At 39.4% G+C, this 21524-nt stretch overlaps 1 protein-coding gene across 7 annotated transcripts in view; it reads right to left on the reverse strand.

Moving 5' to 3' along the window:
* The window catches only part of RALGAPA1 (Ral GTPase activating protein catalytic subunit alpha 1), a 5382632-nt gene that overhangs the window by 3130736 nt on the left and 2230372 nt on the right, over positions 1–21524 (reverse strand). For all 7 annotated transcript variants that reach the window (XM_044074134.1, XM_044074135.1, XM_044074129.1 and 4 more), the window contains exon 14: positions 389–506. In XM_044074134.1, the coding sequence (XP_043930069.1) occupies positions 389–506 (118 nt within the window). The remainder of the gene's footprint in view (positions 1–388; positions 507–21524) is intronic.

The following is a 21524-nucleotide window of genomic DNA, read 5'->3' on the forward strand; positions in this document are numbered from 1 at the left end:
TTCACTTCTGACAGCAAAACAGAACTGAGAAGGGTGTGATGTACTTTCTTTTATAGCTGGGTTCACTCTATTGGCTGCATCTACGCAACCCTTGTGATGTCTGGTTGTTTAAGAAGATAATCCAGAGACTGCCATCTTCCACTGCGTAATACCAAATTACTATCTCTTTCAGCAATAATACTTATGATAAAAACCTCCATCGCCCACAGGCAATTCTGAGAACAAAGATCCAACAACATCCAGTCGGCCTATACTTACTATCCCAAAATGTACTTAATGAGGGTACACCCTTAAGACAAACAAAAAAATCTGAAATCTTTTACAACTCATTTAATTTTACTCTAAAAAAATTATATATTTTTCATAAAAGGTAAGAAAGTAAAATTACCTGAAAAAGGGGCCCAGCAAGTCTTCCTGCCAAAGTGATGCATTTTCTTCCTTGAGACTGAGGAGGAACCTTCATTACACATTCTGTGACTCGAAGGAGTACAAGCAACATCTGTTCCCTAATAAAGACGACCAGAGAAATCACTTCATTTTCACGTTTTACTGGCATTTCTGCATGCATTTCATTACAGACATGATATGCAACAGTGAAACATGAAGAACATCTATAAGAGTAGCCAAAAAAGCTCTTGTTTCAGTGACAACAAAACTCTGAAGTTTGTGATATTCCACCTGCCTTTTATATGGAGTGCTCTGGGTAGCTGGAGCATGCAGAAGGAATACAAAGCTTTAAGAAGTTGGCTTGTACAAAGCGGTAAAACCTATTGAGCTTAGGCTACTGTAATGGTGATTACATATAAAGCTATGGCTGAAAATCACAGCTGTTCAGTAAAACCAGTTCAATTTTCAGCTTTACCACAGGAGATGACTTCAGTAATTTTAAGGAAAAAGTAATTTAAATGCACTCTAGAACTGTTTAGAATAAGTAAGACATTGGAGTAATATGCAGTCAAATGACAAAAGACTGCTGCTTAAAGTAGTCATAAATCAGCTGCAGAAATCACAGACTTGAAGTGAAAGAATAACTGGTTGAACACGACACTTCTCAAGAAGGCACATTTCAAAACTAGCAGCATTAGCAGCTAGAGGATGCAGAGAAAACCTCCGATTTTTTGCTATACTAGAGAAAAACAAAGTAGAGAACTGCATTCATTTTATAAAAGTACATGCAATGCAAACAGATACTGCGGTGGTGGTGCTGCAGTAGTGTTGTCGCCTCACAGTAAGACGTTGTCCAGTTCGACTCTTAGCAGGAGCGTCTTCTGTGTAGAGATGTGCGTGAATGGGCGTACCTTCGTGGAAGGTTGTGCATCAGGGCTGGCAACTCGGCACGTAAATATCTACTGCCAATCATTAGTGGACCAGAGCTCCGCTGTGACGACCCCTAACTGGGAAAAGCCGAAAGACACAACATGCAATGCAAATAGAATGCTGTTCCAAAGCAAGACTTATTAACTGAAAAGGCATATGCGAATATGCTCCAAATATAACCAACCAAATGCAGCACAGCTATATTAGTAAACACAATCATACCAGTGGAAAAATCTGTTCAAGACAAAACTGTGGTAGAATGGAAAAGTATTAAAAGTTGTAGACATCAGAGTGCTTATAAAACATGATTATTCACTGTACAACAGGCAGAAGAGAAGGAAGTTCATCCTAGCAATCAGATGTTGGCAAGTGCGAGATTCAAGCAGCCATATCAATCTGTCTGCAAAATATTGTCCTTTAAGGATCAAACATGTTTCATGAATGGCAGAAGAAAGCACAGGAGCTGACTAGAAGAATCAGGAAAATCATGGAAAGAAATCAGAGACCTGCACTAAGAGATAGAGCAGATCATGAAGAAGACCAGCAACAAAGCAAATTAGTGAAAATGTGGAAGAACTTAAAAGCATCAAACCTACTAGATGTAGCTCAGGCATTTGTACTGTGGTTCTACAAGTTGTAACAGATGAAAACCTCTGAACGTTTGTTGACTGTGATAAAACGAAAAAGAAGTGTAAAGCCTAACCCATACCTTATACCAATTCATATTCAGGAGAACACGTAAGACTGAAGAAATGACAACAAATTAAATTTTGTCTTAACATTTGTATAACAGGTTTCTGATATAAAGAGGCTGTTATTTTGTAATGTAACTTTGTACATGCATAGAACATTTTAAATGTGAGGAGGGGGTGAGTTTTATCAGTGACTGTTGAATATGCTAGTGATAAAGTGTTATTTCTTTGTTGTTATAAATCTAGCCTTTGCACCATAAAAAGATAAAGATGGGAAGGAAGTTGGCAATGCTGAGTTTTTTGGCTGCAGGGGAATATAAACAAACACTTTAGAGAAGGAAGTCTGAATTAAATGTTCTTAGTTTAAGTTATAGATAGTGATATTTTATTAGCAAACGTTTTAAAAAAAAGAGGCACAAAATTATAAAAAACAAAAAAATGGTTGATCGTTCTAGCATTTGAATAAGTAACTAGTTTTTTTTTTCATTTCTTCAACAGCACCTGTTCTTAGCTAAAGACAAGCAACCTACAGATGCAGGCAATTAATCATGAAAGGAAATGAACATGGTCTTCTGAATAAAATCTGCAAGGTACAATGTAACTTTTAAAGGGACACTGACGTGCAGTTCAGTGAAAACAATGAAATGAAGTTTGAAATTGCAGGAAGTGAACAGTTATACAAGAAGCTGCCTCCTCACCAGCCTTACCACTTCAATGCATTAAATATGACAGTGGATAATTTATTACGATTAGCCAGTGCACTTTTTCTTTGCTAAAAGTTGAAGTTTAGTAAAAGCACACAAGCTGTTTTTTTAGATACATTTGGGAGGGGAATAGATAGCAATCAGTGTAAGTGGGAATGCAGGCTTCTAAGATGCACATTAGCAAGGTTAATATCAACCTTAGAAGAGGTAATACCTATGGGTGCAGTTGTTGACTTACGGCAATTCCTATCTGAAGAGACAGACTTCCTTTCTGCAAACTGCATGCAGTTGTATGTCTGCTGTGTGCTAAAAAGAAATACAGAAGTTATGTACTTAATTATAACGACAGATGTGTGACGTCTTCTGCCATCTCAACCACTGGGTTACTGGATCTGATGCCAGCCTTTCATCAGAATGTTCAGATCAAGAGCTCTGCACCTCTACCCATAATACCCTATTCTAACCACCTCTCCTCAGATCAAGATTGCCCTATGAAAAATCCCTGAAATATACCACATCATAATCAGGAAGAAGAATTTGAAAGCAAGGAAAACAGGCAGCACAAACAGACCCTCCTACACAGGCTGATGCTAGACTGGAAGGCCAATTGGCAGCATTCCCTAAAACACGACAACTTGGAGGGGGCATGGAGGGAGGATGGATGAAAGAAGACAAAGTGTATCTATCATTATAAAAAGTACATAACTTCCTTATCCGATGTTATCTTCTATATCCTCTTTCAACGTGTGGGACAGAGTCCTCACCCAATGGAGTAAAACCGACAGGACACACTAGAAGAGAACATTCTGCAAAATGGTGGCACCAGAAGCTCTAGGCCTAGAATGACCATTCAGTTTATAATGAGAAACAAAGGTATGAGTATTAGATCAGGTTGCTGTAGCACAAATATCTATAGAAGCCTGCAAGAAAAAGGCAAAGAAGCCATCTCTCTCATGGAATCCAGGCCTCGCAAGCAAAGACACTCCTTTTACAGGTGAACGTAAAAATGTGCCCCTCAAGACCACCTTACAGAACTTAACAGCTACTATGGGGGCATTATCTTTTCCAGTATGAAAGTTAAACTGTGACCAGTTGTATCTTTATAGAAGATTTACTAAGACCAACATGAAATAAAGACCAGCCAAGAAGTCCATAATGGCATCTATTGGTGCTGAAAACGGATCTAAGCTTTGGAAGAAGCCAAAACAGAAACAACACTTCCATTTACTAGCATAGAACTTCTTAGAGAAGGATTATGGGAATGATGAAAGAATCTAAATGACAGTCTCAGAGAGCCTGGGATTCCTGGCCATTATCATAATTGGAGAAACCATGCAATAAGCTTGAGGGGAATGAAGGTTTGGGAGGGGTAATTTCTGAATGATGAGAAATCAGACCTGGAACCAGATCTAGCACTCAGGGCAGGTAAAGAAGGGGAGGCCAATGGAAGCGGAACCCAACTTGATAGGGTCAGAATGGAGCAATAAGAATGACAGTCGCTCTGCAATAGGTTGCCTTCTGAAAAAAAATATCAATAGTGTGAGTGGTGGGGTAATGGAAAAGAAGACTCAGGGGCCAAGCATGCAGAAAATCATCCCTTGGTGACTACCCCTCAGGAAGGATTACTGCATAAATGCTGCTGCACTTTGTGCTGGGCAGGAAAGCAAACAGGTTAAGTAAAGCCTGAAAATCTGCACTCCTATATCCAGATTCAGGGATCACTTGTGAAGCAGAACAATGATCCTGCTAAAACTGTCTGTTAGAGTGTTGGACTTCCCCGAGATATGTACTGTGATCAGAAACTGCTGAGAGGAAATCGCCTTCTGCGTCTCAACACAGGGGATAGGACCAAGCTCCTCCTTGATTGTTCAGATGCCATACCACTGGCGTATTTTAAGTCTGGATTGCAATCAAACCCTTGGGGATAAGGTCCTGAAAGGCTTGCAATGCTAAGAGGACTGCTTTCATGTTCAAAACATTGATGTGAAGACTGACCTTGCACCTCAACCAGATACCTTGCACAGTCTTACCCTCAAAATGTCTCCCAACCCAGAAGAGGAGTGTCTGTAGTAACAATGGCCTGGGGATGGGGAAAAAAACAAAAGGTTGACTTGCCGCAAGCAAAACGGATTCCAACCACACTGAATGAGGAGGCAACAAAGGTCTATTAGAGTTACTGGAAGCTCCATAGGATGTGTTTGATGCTACACAGTCCCCTGTAAAACTTGTGTGGAACCTGGCTAAAAGTAAGAGAGAAATAGAGTTGGCCATGTGGCAAAGGAGATGAAGAACTGAGGGGACAAAGAGTTTGTGAACCTGCAGGATGTGAGAAGCATGTAATCAAAGATAATTCACTCCTGATGATACTAGTTTGGCTGTCTTAGTGACTATTAAAAATGCAACTGATAAATTCTAGGACACAAACTGGTTTCAGGCTATACTTTTTGTAATTCGCTATTATGCTCAAGAATAGACAAGGATGGGGAAGAAATATCATATTTTGATTAGGTATGTCCTTGTGGAAGTGTTCAGAAGCCAATCATCCAGACAGGGAAGATCTGAAACCCCTGCAGCCTGAGCCAGGCTGCCACTACTGCCATGCATTTGACAAAAAAACTCAAGAACTGTAGTGAAACCAAAGGAGAGAGCCCAAAACTGGTAATGACTGGTCCCCAGCCAAAAGCACAGAAACCTCATGCAGTGCCTTGCTATCTTTATGACATGGTAGGTATCCTTGAGATTCATCTTGCACACCAGTCGTTCTTCCTCAAGACAAGCAGAATGGACTGCACAGTGACCCTCCGGAATTTGGTCTGTTTGACAAATTGGTTCAGCCTGCAATCCAAAAAGGTCTGAGGTCCTAGTTACTTCTTTGGTACTAAAAAAAATCTAATAGACCCAAGATCATCACTAGCCTGGTGGGACCTCTAGGGTGACTAGGCTGACAAGCATTCTTTAATTTCCATTATTCTCTCTTCTCAGGAAAGGTGGTATATCTGGATGTGGGTTTTTGGATGTCTTTGGAACTAAACAAAAAGGGAACTGTATAACCTCTGGACATGACTCTCAGTACCATGCCTCTCAAGCCATGGCTTCCAAAGCTTTTAGCTATGATGCACATTTTGTCTGATTTTTGATTGGATGTTTTACTGTTTAAAAATGTAACTGCTATTCTATCTTTGTTGGTCTGATGAAGCGGATTTTATTCCGAGAAAGCGCTTACCTACTACAACAAAGGACATATTGATTTTCACTGCTGTGTGGAACCAGATTATTTTTCTTTATCTTGTATTCTCTGGTTTTTGCATCTGATTCCTTATTTGGTTCAAGGACTGTTTTCGTTTGGTACTCCTTCAGGAATGCTGAAAACCCTATGGAAGCCCTGGTTCTACAGACTGCCTCTGCCCAATGGGCTGCATCCATTGTGGCCACCCCCTCCTGCCACTGGAGGGTGGAATCCTTCACCATGAGTATCTTGGAAAGACTGCTGTGCTTTACGAAAAAATAAATTCTTTTCACCCTTCTAGCTCTTACAGAAGAATAGGTGAGGGATAGAAAAGCAAACTCTGACAGAAGACTGAGTCTTTCCAGCCTACTCACTCTCAGTCAGCATCTCTTTGACCTTTGGGCCTAGTAAGGAAGAACAGTCAACAGAATAATGTTTTAAAGCAGTCCACAAAATTATATAAACACATCCAGGCATGACGGCACATGCTACTGCCTGCTGGGCTGAATGTCCCATTGACTGCATTGGGCAACAGCCTCAGGTAGTCTTTGGATACAGACTGTATGACAGGCAACTGAGCCTCCAAAGGCTACAGAGTCTTAACCTTTGACACAACAGTGACAAAGTCTCACTGAAGCCTCATGAAATAAGCAAGATAATTCAGCACAGCCAAGGCTAGAGATTACCTGCTGGGTGGAAGGACTAAAGAATTCTCCTCAGAGATGTCCTTTTTAGTGGTAGCCGCAGCCATGATGCATTCATAGACAGAGCTTTACTGCAGTGAGGTCTGACTTTAGGAGGGTCCAGAATTTTATTGGGATTCTTGGGGATTCATTCCACTACTCTAGGTTCTCTCCAAACCCTCTGACAAAAGAGATCAATTAGAGTGTCTGGAGGGGGAACATCCAAGACATGTATGGGTGCATGCCAAAAGCTTTCAGAAACAATGACTACTCTGAGGAAAGAGCTTATGTGGCCCAGACCCCAAGTTGTTTTAACAATTCCAGTAAACTGCCAAAGGAGGCACAGTCGTAGGAGGATTTAGGAGAACCTTCCCCTTTTTTGAGGTTGGTGTCCTCAAGGAGGAACTCCTTAGGTTAATCTAAGTGATTCCTCTGGCACTTGCTCTTACCATGCATCTTCCCAGGCGAGGAAGTGGAAGAAGTCACAGCAGAAATGGGGGACCGTGAATGCTGGGGAACCTGAGTACTCACAGTTGTGGGCTCTGTTATATTGTCTATTTCATGTATGCTTATGTCATTTGTAAATATCTCATCTGTAATATGTCTTCTTTGTTATTACTTATCTGTCTACCTTGGTAATATGCTTTCTTTGTTATTACCTATCTGTTTACCTTGGAGCTTTTCTCCACGGGCCTCCACTGAAAATGGACATTAACCCAGTTGGACTACACCAGTCAACAAATGTAAAATAAATAAATAAATGAACTGTTGTAGATCCACAGGCACAGCTTGGATAGATTGGAATGGATCTGAAGTAAATGTCAAAGCTCTCATCTCCAAATGGGACAGAATGCTCTCCATGAAGATGGCTGAAACCACAGCCAGATGACTGGACCCAGTGCTTCTCAAATCCAAAGGAAACACAGATGCCTGTTGCTGACTCAACTGGTTGCAACATCAGGATCGGATCCGAGCGGTCAAAAGCCAAAGCACACAGAAGTATGGATGACTCAAAGAGACTCGGAAGGCCAATTCTGACCCTGAGGCACCAGCCTAGAATGTTTAGCTCAAAGGTGCACCCAGCTCCAACAGTGCTAGAGACAAGAAAGCCAAGGATGGAGTTGGCACCTGAAATAGTCAAGCAACTGGCACCAGCAGGTGGGTGAGCAGCACAGTTGGTACTGTAAACTACAGAACTTAGGGGACTTGGGTGGAAGGACAACAGTGGGAGGCAGGGATAATGACTAGCCTGCAAAAAAGGATAACACCACTTGTTCAATATCCAAAGGCATGAGGCTCCTGTTTGACCTGGCAGACCTAGATGAAGAGACCACCAAAGGTGGCTTGGATAATCCATTAGTGGTCATTGGATCAAATAAGCAGATCTGAATGGGTGAAGATCGGACCCAAGGGGAACAGGGGGATGGCAATGGAGAAAACTCCAGAGATGTAATAGAAAAGAACAAAGACTATAATCTGCCTGAGGAAACATTAGGGTCCTTGAACAAAAAGAAGCTGGGTATGCTGTGGGTAAAAGAGTCCAAAGAGTCTGACACTAACAACAGCACAGATCAGGGACAAATTAGCATCAAGGGACCCACAGGGGGCTGGACGCTGAGGGGCCAAAGAGTGGTGTACTTTCAGCTCTGGCTGACCCCCAACAGATGAGGACTGTTTGGAATCTTCTCACTCTTTACCAGGGGACTTGGACTCCTTGGCCCTCATTCTATCCTTCTTGTACTTTTGTCTATTATTGTTAGGAGAGAGAGAGAGATGGAGAAAAAAAACAGTCAAAGGTTGAAGAAAGCCTTCACAACAAGTTTTGCTCACCTTTCATTACCAGCACAAGAGCCAAAAGATGCGCATGATTGACAATCAGTCTCCAAATGGGATGCACCCAAGCAGTATACACACATTTGTTATGGGCATCATGCACTGTCACGTCATGCCTAATGAAATGCATTTCTTAAATACCGAAGCCTTCTTTATGTTCAGGGGAAAACGCACTAAAGCAAGGTATAGCAGTAAAATAGAAAAAAGTCTAAACTTACCCAGCTTTGAAAAAAAAAAACAAGCAACAACAGTCTTATCTGCTAATATCTATGAATATCTTATCCATAATTATTAACAATCAACTACAAAAAACTACAAACAGCTAAACCTGTATTTAAGAAAAAAGGGAATAAAGACAAATACCAAAACACCACACACAGTATTTAACAAGAAAGACCTACTACACCACTATACCTAAAGATACTACCACTAAGATATTGACACACACAGTAGAGGAAAGTATCAAAAACTATCCAAAAAAGGATAAAAGCTGTTAAGCTCTCAACCATGATCAAACAGGGTAGCAGCAAACAAGTTCTGAGGAGAGGTTGGTAGAGTATTAGTAGAAGTGTAGCTCTTTGACAGAACATTTTGAAAAGGCCAATGTCAGCTCTGATAACCCGCAGATCAGGCAGAAAGGACAACAATGGATCTATACATTTTGTTTTCATTTCCTTAGAGTCTTTACTGAAGTAAAATAATTGGAAAAATGTAACATGGATTCAAATAGAGATGAGAAGTAGCAGCTACACAGAAGATCAGGCTGCCAGACATTACTGTGAGCATGTAAACTGCAATACAGAAACATATTCAAATGAACTGTCATGTTGCTTAATATGTAGGAGATACACCTTTTTATCAGAACAGCTACTGTGTCAATATTAACATGGAATGTAAAATGTCTTATGGGTATAAGTAACAAGCAAAGAGGACTGAATTATATTAAGTAGTTCTAGGTGCAAATACTGACGTTACAGGAAATGCAGTTGGACATAAATAAGAAATCGACAAAGAAAGGATTTATGATGGATGTGATGTCCCCACATTGGGCCAGTAATCAAGGAGCCAGAATCCTCACCACTGACACTGGACAGGGACGTGTACTAGGAATATAAATGCATACACTCAATATTTCCGGATGCAGACGTCTCTGCATCAAGCACAATTTCCCTTAAGAGCACATAGGGAACACACACAGCCTGGGGTCTGGATTTCTTTCAGTCTCCTTCCCTCCAAGTCCACAATAACACTCCCCACTGGTACAGCTGTAGAGTTAGGTCCTCACCCGAATGTCCAAACCAAGACCTCCAACACCCTCTCTGTGAACCTTGTGCTTCGTGTCCCTGCTTCAAGTAGCTGACAGACACATTCAGTGAGATTTTATTCTGCACACACACATGCACCTGGGAAAGGCAGTCACAAATTTACCTGCTGGACCCCCTTCTGCCTAAAGTATAAGGCAGTTATCACTGCCACCAGACACTTCACAATCAGCTGCTCTAAGGCACATAACAAAGGGTGTCCAAATATACTGTGTAATACTAATATAAATGGTAGTAGTTCATCAAGATAGCTAGGCCTTCTGGAGTGGCCCATGGAGTGTCACCAAATAAATATAAGCACCTTCAAAGGTTAAATACTTTCTAAAATGGAGCAGCCACAATAAAAGTTTTAAATATATTTGATAATAAAAGAGCATGAAAATACTGAATAAATATATATATATATATATATATATATATATATATATATATATATATATTCACTGTAAATCAGAGAGTTCAAATCACAGGAAATATTGAAAACAACAGTGATGGAGAGGCTCAAACAAATAAAGGAAAACAATCTCTAAACTAAGCTTCACTACATGGGAGAATTACTATTCCCTAATAACTTACCTGAAAGCACAAGGCACAGTGAAATACATGAGCAGTCTTTCTATTCAGGTTTCCCAAAACATAATACTCTTTCCCCAGAGATTATTCCCTGCAAAATATATCATCCAAGATGGCTTGCAAAATGACCTCATCTGGTCAACTAATTCTAGGATCTCATAGTAACCCCCTTTGAAGCTGAGACAGAAATTCAGCATAGACTGCTACAATATACATCTAAATGTTTAAGGCAGTGCCTGCGGCTTCCCCTCTTCTTACTGATCTAATGAACAAAGGCTTCTTCCAAACACACCATCACCGGTCCTATACAGCACTGTGGGGTGCTGTTTGGATGGCTTAACAGCTCATTTCCATTTCCATTATTTTTCTTAAAGTAAGCTAGCTGGTTATCCTTTGCTGTCCCAGTGTCTTCTATTAAAACATATACATTCAATTCAGTTACAATAATACATGTACACTTCTTTACATTCCAGCGGGGTGCACTGTTGATGCATTTTAACATAAGCAAACCTCACAAATAGCCGTGATGGCTTGATTTCCAAAACAGGGTAAGGGCCCCTCAGACCCAGCTTCATACAGACCTATTTCAATTTTGAACCAGGATTATAAAGTATTTACACATCCATACTAGACAAAAGAATAGTAAAGGTGTTGCCAAAACAGATACATACAAATCAATATGACTGGGGCAAAAAATAGATAACATTAACAGAACAATGATGATTCAGAAGGGAAAAATGTAAGAAAATACTATTGTTATTTTTAAGTACATTTATTAAATTATCACTTGTGCCTTCGTTGAAGGTTGGGCGTCGAGCTGGTAACTCGACACTGTAAAAACCTACTACCAATCATTAGCGGACCGGAGTTCCGCTGTGGCGACCCCTAACCAGGAAAAGCCGAAAGACAAACAACAACAACAACTAAAAACTCTATCAGTCCTGGCCTTTAGTTTAAGACCCCCTCCATTTCTTTCTCTTTGCCTGTACTCCTGATATTAATCCTCAATAGGGAAGGCAATCTCTAACCTGCAGTCCAAATAAATTCTTGGCATCTTCCCATTCTGTCATTTTTCCCTCTCTAGTTATCTGCTCCCAAATACCTTGATTCTTTTGACAGTTTTCTCCAATAAATTCCAGCCCCCTCATGCCTCTTTGTCTATATCCCTAATTGCAGTCATCACTATCAGAATCTCCTTTCCCCATTCCCATGTTGACTTGGTTCTTAGGATACTTTCTGTTACTTTACAGATATAATATTCTGTACGACTATTATTCTCATTAAAGGTGTGCATCCAAAATCCCAGTCTCTCCTTGTTGCTTGAGCTTCTCCCCTGTTTCATCATCATCACTTTCCACTTTGAATTACAGTCTTCTGCTTGTGCTATGTATAAGAGCCATAACTGAGTAACTCTGAAATACCCCTTCAAATTAGGTAATCCCAATCTGCCCTGTTCTACTGGAATAATCATCTTATCCCACTTGACTCTTGTTGACTTCCCCTCCAAGATGAAATCCTTCAGCTCTTTATTAATTGTTATCTACAACTTCTCCTCTGGTTGATAAAAATATGCCTGACCTGTGTAAGACTACAGGGACTAAAACATTTTAACTGCTTGTATCTCACTATCCATATCCATATAACAAAGCCTATGTAAACACCTCCAAGCAAAGAACCTAACTCTTCTAGACCTTGTTGCATATTTGGGAGACATACATATATTCCCCCAGTGTTTCTTTGTGAATTATTTATCCAATCTCTCTTCCCAATCTTTTCTAACCTCATCTACTTGATTCTTATAGATATCATGCAATATTTTATATGCTCTACTACTTATTCCTTTCTTAACAGCAACTTCTGTTCTAGATTCTACTAAAAACTCTACCAGTGCTGGTCTTTCATTTAGGACACCGGTATTTCTTTCTCTTTGTCTATACTCTGGTATCAGTCCTTGCTAGGGAAGGTAATCTCTTAACTGCAGTCCAAATAACTTCTTGTTGTCTTTACATTCTATTACCTTTCCCCCTCTAGTTATTTGCTCCCAATACATGGTTCCTTTGCCAGTTTTCTCCAATAAATTCCAGCCACCTCTTGCAACTGTCTGTATCCCTAATTGCAGTCATCCCTAGAGTCAGAATCTCCATTCTCCATTCCCATGTTAACTTAGTTCTTAGAATACTTTCTGCTACTTTATGAACATAATATTTTGTATGATTATTGTTATTCTCCTTAAATTTGTTTTCTTGAGCATACCTCCATTTTATCATCTCCTCTTTCAACTTTGAATTATAGATTTCTGCTTGTGCTATGTATAAGAGCCTTACCTATGATGCATTCAAACTGGGTAATCCCAATCCGCCCTGTTCTATTGGATAAATAAACTTATCCCAATTGACTCTTGCCATCTTCCCCTCCTAGATAATATCTTTCAGCTCTTTATTAACTGCTATCTGCAACTTCTCATCTGGTTGATAAAAATATCCCTGACCTGTGTATAATATTAAAGGGACTAAAAACATTTTAACTGCTTGTATCTTACTATCAATATCCATACACAGCTTCCATTTCCTCAGTTTTTATTTTTTGTCTCTTCCCACATATCTTTATCTGCCACAATTTTTAATCCACACTCCTAAACACTTCATTTTATCATGTCCCCATAAATATGGATATTGCTGAACTAACTCATATGTGGGTGCATAATTCACCACTATTGCCTCTGTTTTAGCTTCATTCATTGTGTATCCCGAAAAGATTTGAAACACTCAAAAAATGTTCCACAACACTGTAATGTCTCATTCTGGTTTTGTCAGATATAAAATAATTTCATCTACAAATAAAGCCAGCTTTTCTTGACTACCATACTTATTATATCCTTGAATTTCTGAATTATTTATTTTTTTGCCAATGGTTCTAAATACAATGGAAATAAAAAGGGGGAAAGAGGACACCCTCGGCTGGTTCCTCTGCTCAAACAGAAATTACTAGAGAGAACCCCACCCACTTTAATTTTCACCCCTGATCCCTCATACATCTTCCCAATCAATCTTACATTTTTTTCAGGAAATGCAAATGCTTCCATTGCCTTTTTCATACAGTCCAAGCTTACTCTGTCAAATGCATTCTCTGCATCAAGACCCATTGTAGTTTCTTAAATTCTGCTTCACTATGGATCATCAATGTTCTGTTAATGTTGTCAAATGTTTGCCTCCTCTCCACAAAACAACACTGATCCATATCTATCAATGCTGTTCTTTAGCCATTACAGACATGAACACTTTATAATCATGGTTTAGTACTGAAATGAGCCTGTATGAAGCTAGATCCAATGTATATATACCCTATTTATGTATTACAGCTACGTTTGCTTTCTTCCAGGATGTTGGTACTTTTCCTCCTCTTAAAATATTGTTAAAGAAAATGCTTCATCTGCATCACAACCCACCAATAACAATGGTATTTACTTACATTCTGCTTCCCTCTGGATCATCAATGCTGTGTTAATGTTGCCAAATGTTGGCCTCCCCTCCACAAAAACCACAGTGATCCATATCTATCACTTTTGGCATTACTTTTGCCACTATTTTAGCCATTACAGACATGAACATATAATCATGGTGTAGTACTGAAATGGGCTTGTATGACGCTGGATCTGATATATATTTGCCCTCTTTATGTAATACAGCTACTGCTGCTTTCTTCCAGGATGTTGGAACTTTTCCTCTACAAAACCTTCCCGGTTTTGTATCAGCTTGATTTCCCTCCTAGCATCCAAACTTCCACATGAATACATCTATTCCTGGGGACTTTCCTGTAGATTGGTTATACATCACAATTTTTATCTCATCTCCTTCTATCTTAACTGTTAGTAACCAACCCTCATCAACTTCTAACCTTGGCATATTTGATTCTTCCATAAACATTTCCATTTGTATCTTTTCTTGATTTCCATATTTATATGCTTTATGCAGACTTTCACAATTTCCAAAATATTTCTAATACCTCTACAGGATCTCTTCATACCTTCCTTGTTATAGGCTCCCTAAGCTTGGAGACTGCCCTTTCTACTTTCCATTACCTGAGTAACTGTGCTAAACGTTTCTGTGCTCTAGTGTAAACAGTTTAACAGCAATCTTTCTAAAGTTGTGTATATTATTGAAGTAATTCCTTATTTTCTGCTTAGCATTCTGCAGTTGATCATCTTTTTTTTTTTATGTATGTGAGATTTCCTCTATTCTGCAATACATTTGTTAGCCCCTCTAAATAATTCTGGTTACTTCTTAACCATAGCTCCCTTTCATTTCCACCCTATTTTTACACAACACCTTACCTTTATCCCACACTCTAGCTGCATTTTCAGAAGTAATTTCTATCCTCTTGAATAGCTCCTGAATCATGTCCATTACCCATTCCTTAAATTCCTCTCTTTTCAACAGAAAGGTGGCAAAGTGCCAGTGTCATCGTATTTCATTACCCTGTGCTTTTTATACAAGTTACTATTGGCACATGATCTGAAATAGTACCTTCAATTAAATGCACATGTTCCTGTGAAATGTAAATTCTGTCTAGCCTAGCCCAGTTTTTATATCTTGAGGAATAATATGTAAATTCCCTCTTAACTCCTATTACTGAATTCACATCTTCCATGCCGAACATTTTCATAAATTCTTTCAAAAATCTACCCTCCTTTGTTATAGTTTCTCTTTTGCCCCCCCCCCCCCACCCTGAGACCATAATCACTGCTGCAAATCAAATTCCAATCCCCAACTACAAGTAATATTCCTTGCTGAAAACTGATTACTTCTCCCAGAATTTTCTTAAGCTCTACTACAGCAGTTTTAGGTAGAATATAAATACATTGAAATCACCAAAGTAGGAAAAGAACAGGACCAGTAAAAATAACAAAAGGGGTAGTTTATTTAGGGCTATGCACTTTTTGCTTCAGTTTCTATGTAGGGAAAACAGAGAGGCCTCTAAGAAAGAGAATCTACGAGCATCTTTACGACATTTCTAGGGAAAGGGAAACTAATGCTTTTTACAAGCATTCAATTATTTGCCCTAGAATGGAGCTTAAGTTCATTGTGCTAGAACATGTGACATCAGATGCCAGAGGAGGTGACTGGGAGACAACTCTAGAGTATAGAGAACTCTTATGGCAACTTAGACTTGATGCTGGTAAACCACCTGGCCTTAATGACAACATAAATATTAGCAGTGTGCTTAGGTTGAGGATGGCCCAATTATAGTGCCGCTTACAGTTGTTATGCATCAGATTGTAATGTGGCCGTATTACATTATTGCACATTTGTCTTTGTTTTTTCACATCGAGTTTTACAATGTAGATGCATCACTACAATGTACCACGCCTCTGGCGAACATTATATATACACAAATATTATACATATATATACATATACATATATATATATATATATATAATATACTGTTATTAATTTATTTAAAAGTGGTACTAGGTCTAGATTTCAGCACATTGTATTTTAATTTTGGCTTGGAATGGACTATTCAGTTTTTTATTATGAATGAGATTATTTACTTGTCTTATTTCTATATTTATATATATATTTTTTTATTTACCTTTGTCATTGTTATATATATAGTTATATCCATATTTTAATGTAATATTTATATTTATATATTAATACATACACTTTGAGTTTTTAGCATTTCAGTATGAAAAGGTATTTTAATAACCTTACACAACCAGTTCAGTCATTTTTTGCTTAATTGAGTTAATTACTTAATTATTTTAGCATGTGACTTTACGACTTGTATTTATTCAAGCCAACTGCATCATACTGTTAACTTGATAAAGCTTGGTGTTTACCGAGCGAAAGCGCTCGTTTTACGTTGTTTGTGGTCACCCAATAAAGGATTTACGAAACTTGCTGGTTCATGCTTCCTAGCTGAGAATATAAATACATGCCAGTCCTCCTCCCTTGCCAGTAGCCCCTTTTCACTACAAATCTGCCATTATCTTTTTTATCCTCTTCTAGCACTATTGGAGCTCCTCTTGCAATTAATATAAGCACTTCTCTTTTCCTCTGTTCCAAATATTCCGCTGAATAATCGTCCTGAAAGCCTTTCTTTATCAAATTCACATGTTCAGTTCTGAGTGCGTCTTCTGTAACATAGCTATTTGCACATTTTTAATACAGCTCACTACTCTTTCTTGTTTGTATTTATCTGTGAGGCCATTTACATTTAAATACATTAAAGAAAGCATGATTGTATTAAAAAGTTATTATTCCCACCTTTTATGTATAACACCTTTTTTGTTAAATGTCTAGTTCCAGCTTTTGTGTTACATGCATACACTGTTTGGCAGGCTGAACTTTTATACAAATGTTTCTTCTTGTATCCATTTCAGCCTATGCCACATCTTACAAAACTTTTTGTTTTATTGAAAACCCTCACAGAAAAACAAAAAGCAAAATAAATAAACCCCCAATACACCACTACAACCTATTAAAGCACACAAAACTATGCACATCTTCAAATATTACAATTTTACTCTAATAGGAACAAATGTCCCAAACGGACAGCCAATCTTACACACTTCAGTTAACCTAAAAGAAGGATGATTTATGCTAAGATGCATGGTGCAGCCTGTGCTTCTACTAAGCTCTAACTGGTTTTGTGTTATCTTTATAGTTGTCCCAACTGGGAAAACCCTTGAATGCTTTCATAGAACATTATCTCACAGTTTTTCTTTTATTTTTCCCCCCAGTCAAGCACTTTCAACCAGAATGTAACCAGTTTCTCTTTATCAGACTGTCTCCATGGAGACGAGGCCAGATACAGAGCTGCTACCAAACATAACTTCATTTGCTAAAAAAAAAAAAAGCCTCATAATATTCAATATTCTTTTTCATGTACTTGTGTTCTCTTAAAACTTGTTACTAAACCAATCTAAGGTCCTTAATCCAGTTATTCCCCATGCACGAATGAGAAAAAGCACACTATTTTTTTTCTTTTGTCATGCTCTTTTAACCAGGATTTTTTTTACATTGCAGTGCCTACATTTCTTAAAACTGAAGGAGAGAGAGAGAAGGGAGAAAGAAATGGGAAAACTGCCGCAGCACCTATTTGCAATCCCCATTACACTTAAAATAACTGAGAAAACATTACTTTATAGCATGCAAAGAAAACCATAAACCACACAAATAATACTATTAAGAAAAAAACTTTTCTTTACTAACTTGTCAACTTTCTTCCCTCTCTTCTCCTCCCCAAAGCATTTTTCCAAACATTAATGACATGAAGTAGGGCATATATTTTCGAGTTCCCCACAAGTTCAACACATTCTGAAAAAGTACAATATTTTCTTTTTCTGTCATATTTCATAAATATAAGTATTGCATTGTAATCCCACATTCATTAAGTTACTGGTTTTATTACTGTTAGTCTCCAAATCTGGTCTCTGCTTCATTTCCAACGTACTCCTGATTCTTCCATTCAACTCTCCTGTTCCCTTCCTTCTCTCCAACATTTTCCATTGAAAAAGTGGAAAAGGCTTCACGGGTACAGTCTCTCTGTGGTCTTTATTAACCGAAGAACAAGCAGCAGAATGTCTTTTCATTTCACAGCTCACTTCTTGTTGGACAAACTTTTATATTTCCTCCTCATTATGTATGTCATCAAAAAAATGATTTTGTCCCTCCAAGGAAGACTACCTTGTAGACAGCTGGGTAGAGCAGTTTGAGTCTCACACCTGCATCTTGACATTCCCTGAATAGTGAAATGAATTTACTCCTCTTCTGCCTAGTGTAGAATGAGTAGTCATTTTCCACAGTCTGCTTTCTCCCACTTTTAGTATTGTGTCCTTCTGCCACAGTTTTGTCAGAAACAAATCCCTCTGCTGGTAGGACTGCATCTTTACTATTAAAAGTCAAAGTTGCTTTCTCATAGCCAGGTTTGGAGCACACACACAATGTGCTCTTCAATTAATAACTACTGCTGTGGAATACCAGTCCAGTTGTTTATTTATTTATTATTTATTTATTTCGAGTTTGGTTACTGGGGAAGTCCACTGGGCCAACATGACCCGTTTTCAGTGGAGGCCCGGGGAGAAAAGCTCCAAGAAAGTATTGTACAAAATCTGTTACAATAAAACACAAGAGTATACAAGAAAAAATTGTAAAAAGAGTTAAAAAATAAGAATATTCACAAGCATAGTTAGCAGAATTCCTAGAGAGAGATGTTACGGGTTATAGAGTGTGGAAGTCACTTACATATATAAAGAGAGAAATTTTGGATATGCTTGATTAACATGCACGCTTTTGAAGTAGAAAACTATTCACAATATTTACATTATTTACAAAGTTGATTCAAGTGAGCATAGTTGTAGTAATTGTTAGAAACAACTAAACTGAAAAATAATAGACAGTCCAAAAACAACAGCCAGGAACCGTCAAAAACAGGTTTAATAATTCTCCAGCACGTCGGCAAAGCCTTCAAGGAGTGCACAAAACAAGAAAACAGCACACCTACTTAAATATACACAGTATAAGTCAATTATCCAATAAAAAAATTTAATTAAATCAAAAGCTTCCAATTGCTCTCCAAATTAAGTCCTCCGGGAGACAAAGTATCGAATTTTAAAATGAAAATACTTTCTTTATATAATAGTTTTCATTTATATACAAAATCCAAACAAAAACCCACAGGAACTCTCTCTAACACAGTAACCTTCACACCATATGGATTTGAATTATGAAATTCCATAAAATGTTTTACTACAGAGCCATCAACGTTTTTATTTCTGATATTTCTTATATGCTTCTGTAGTCTACACTTAAACCATCTTTTACTTTTACTATATAAGCAAGGCTGCAAGGCATAAATAACAGCTTCTGTGTCACAATTAAACATTTCTGATGGATAAAAGGGTTGACCATTAATAAATGCAAATGTTCTAGTAACATAAGTACATGTACTGCAATGGCCACAAGGAAAAGTAACTGTGAGTGTTTTAATGGTAGAGACAGGATTCAGAACAGGAAATTCAAAATAACTGTGTACCAGAATGTCCGTTAGATTTCTGCTCTTTTTATATGCTATATCTAATGATGGTGAAAGAATGTTAGGCAAGTCATTAAATTTGAACAGATATTTCCAATAATATTTCACCAAATCAATCAAAATAGAACTAAAATAACTATACAATGAGACAAAATACATTTTTCTCGTATCCCTTCCTCTATTAGTAGAATTACACAAACTCTTTCTCTATTGGAAGACACGTTATTTCTTAAAGGAGGTTCATTAACATAGTTAATCACTTTATTAACAGATACCTGTATTTAAGTCAGTCATATCCTCTAGATAAAAACAGGGAATACATCCTATTTACCTCTATATTAAAATCACAGTCATTATTACATATCCTGCTTAAACATTCACTATACGGAAGAGAAGAAAATGTGTGGAGGATGACAACTGGTACCAAACAAATATTTATCACCGTCTTCAAACTTCCTATTGAACTGATGTAAATAATTTAGTATCATTATTTAAAACAAGATTAATATCCAAAAATGTAAGATCATTTGTTCATCAACCTGTGGGTATTGGATCCATATCGGATCCGAGCCGGCAGCTTTAAACAGCTAAGATCCGAGCTCCAAGCTCCTCTCCCTTACCCATAATCCCCTGCCATCCCTCTCTGACCTCAGATCTCGTTTGCCGCGGTTAAATCAGCAGCTTAGAATGAGTTCAAGGCGTGGGAGTTAGTCGTCTAGTGAGGAAAAAAATCTTTATTATCTACCCTTTTTTTCTTGTAGCTAAATTGCTGTTGTGTGTGTTGCTCCCTAGTTAGAATTTTTAGTTCTACAATTTGTTAACTTATCTTTAGTGTAGTTTAATTTCCTCCCCTCCCCCCGTGTGTGTGAAGGCGTTTGTGTTGGGCCTTGTGCTTTTTTAGTCAGACTATGTTTGAGGCCCCGAAAACCTTCTTCTCTAAATGCACCGAGTGTGGCCATAAGCTATCCCCAGCGGATGGCCACACTCGGTGTGTTATCTGCCTTGGGGTTGACCACCTCTCCTCAGGCTGCACTATTTGTGCAGCCTTCAACCCCAGGGCCCTAAAGGACAGGAGGTCGAAGTTGATTCTGGTGGGACTTTTGCCCTCGGACTCGACTTTGTCCTCCTCTCCCTCCGTGGCACCTGCCGCGGCTGCGGCAGTGCCTCCTTCCATGTCTGCTCCCCTGGCCAGGACTCATCCTCCCACCTTAGGCCAGGAGGAGAGGGAAGCAGGATGGGAGAGGAAAAAAGAGAAACATCATAAGCGGCGGGCCGAGTCTTCCTCCTCGGCTCCGCCGGCTAAACAAGCAGCCTCTCCCAGGGCTTCCGGGCCTTCTCCTTCCCGGCTCCATTCACCTCATTTCTCTCTGGAGGAGGAGACCCGGTCGCCTTCGAGGTTATCGAGGCGGTATTCCCGGGCTGCCTCTGTGGCCTCTTCTAGGTCCACCCGAACCTTGTCCGATGCAGATATAGACCGGATGATGCGTAGGTTCCTCCAGGCCCAGCTGCAGATGGCAGTGCTCCTGCCTCCCCCCTGCTCTGGGGGGGGGGAGCTCGACCCCCTTTTTTGCCCCGATTGCTCCTTCTCCGACCCACTTCTGGGGTTCGGAGCCTTCGGATTGCATAGGAGCCGGGGGAGGTTTGGCGCCGATAGTACCTCGTACTTCGGCTCTGACCGCACCCTTGAGTTTGTCGGGTCCCTTTTCGGATCAGAGCTCTTGGAGCAGAGAGCTGAGCTTCGGATCCTGAGGTGTCAGTGTGTCTTTGGCTCCGTCTCGGTCGGAGCATACTGGCCCTTCGGATCTGATTGCTTTGGCTCCGGCTCCGATCCACACATTGGATCCGAGGGGACTGCTCTCGGATCCAAGAGAAAGCAGTTCTCCTTCGGCATTCAATGTTGTGGAGAGGGTATTGTCAAGGGATTCGAGGCCCCAGGCTCCTTCTACGGTTCCACCCTGCACTCTCTCTGACGGGCCTACCTTCCATCACCCGGCCCCAGGGACAGCCTGCGCCTACGTCCCAGATGGTTCCCTTGGAGAAACAAGATGTGGTTGGTGAGGCCTCTTCGGACAGCCCCCCCCCCCCCGAGGAGGTTCCTCACAAACGTAAGTGCAAGAGGAGGCACTTGGACT

The sequence above is a fragment of the Protopterus annectens genome, chromosome 6.part0 (assembly GCF_019279795.1).
Source record: "Protopterus annectens isolate FY-2018-M chromosome 6.part0, PAN1.0, whole genome shotgun sequence".
NCBI lineage: Eukaryota > Metazoa > Chordata > Ceratodontiformes > Protopteridae > Protopterus > Protopterus annectens.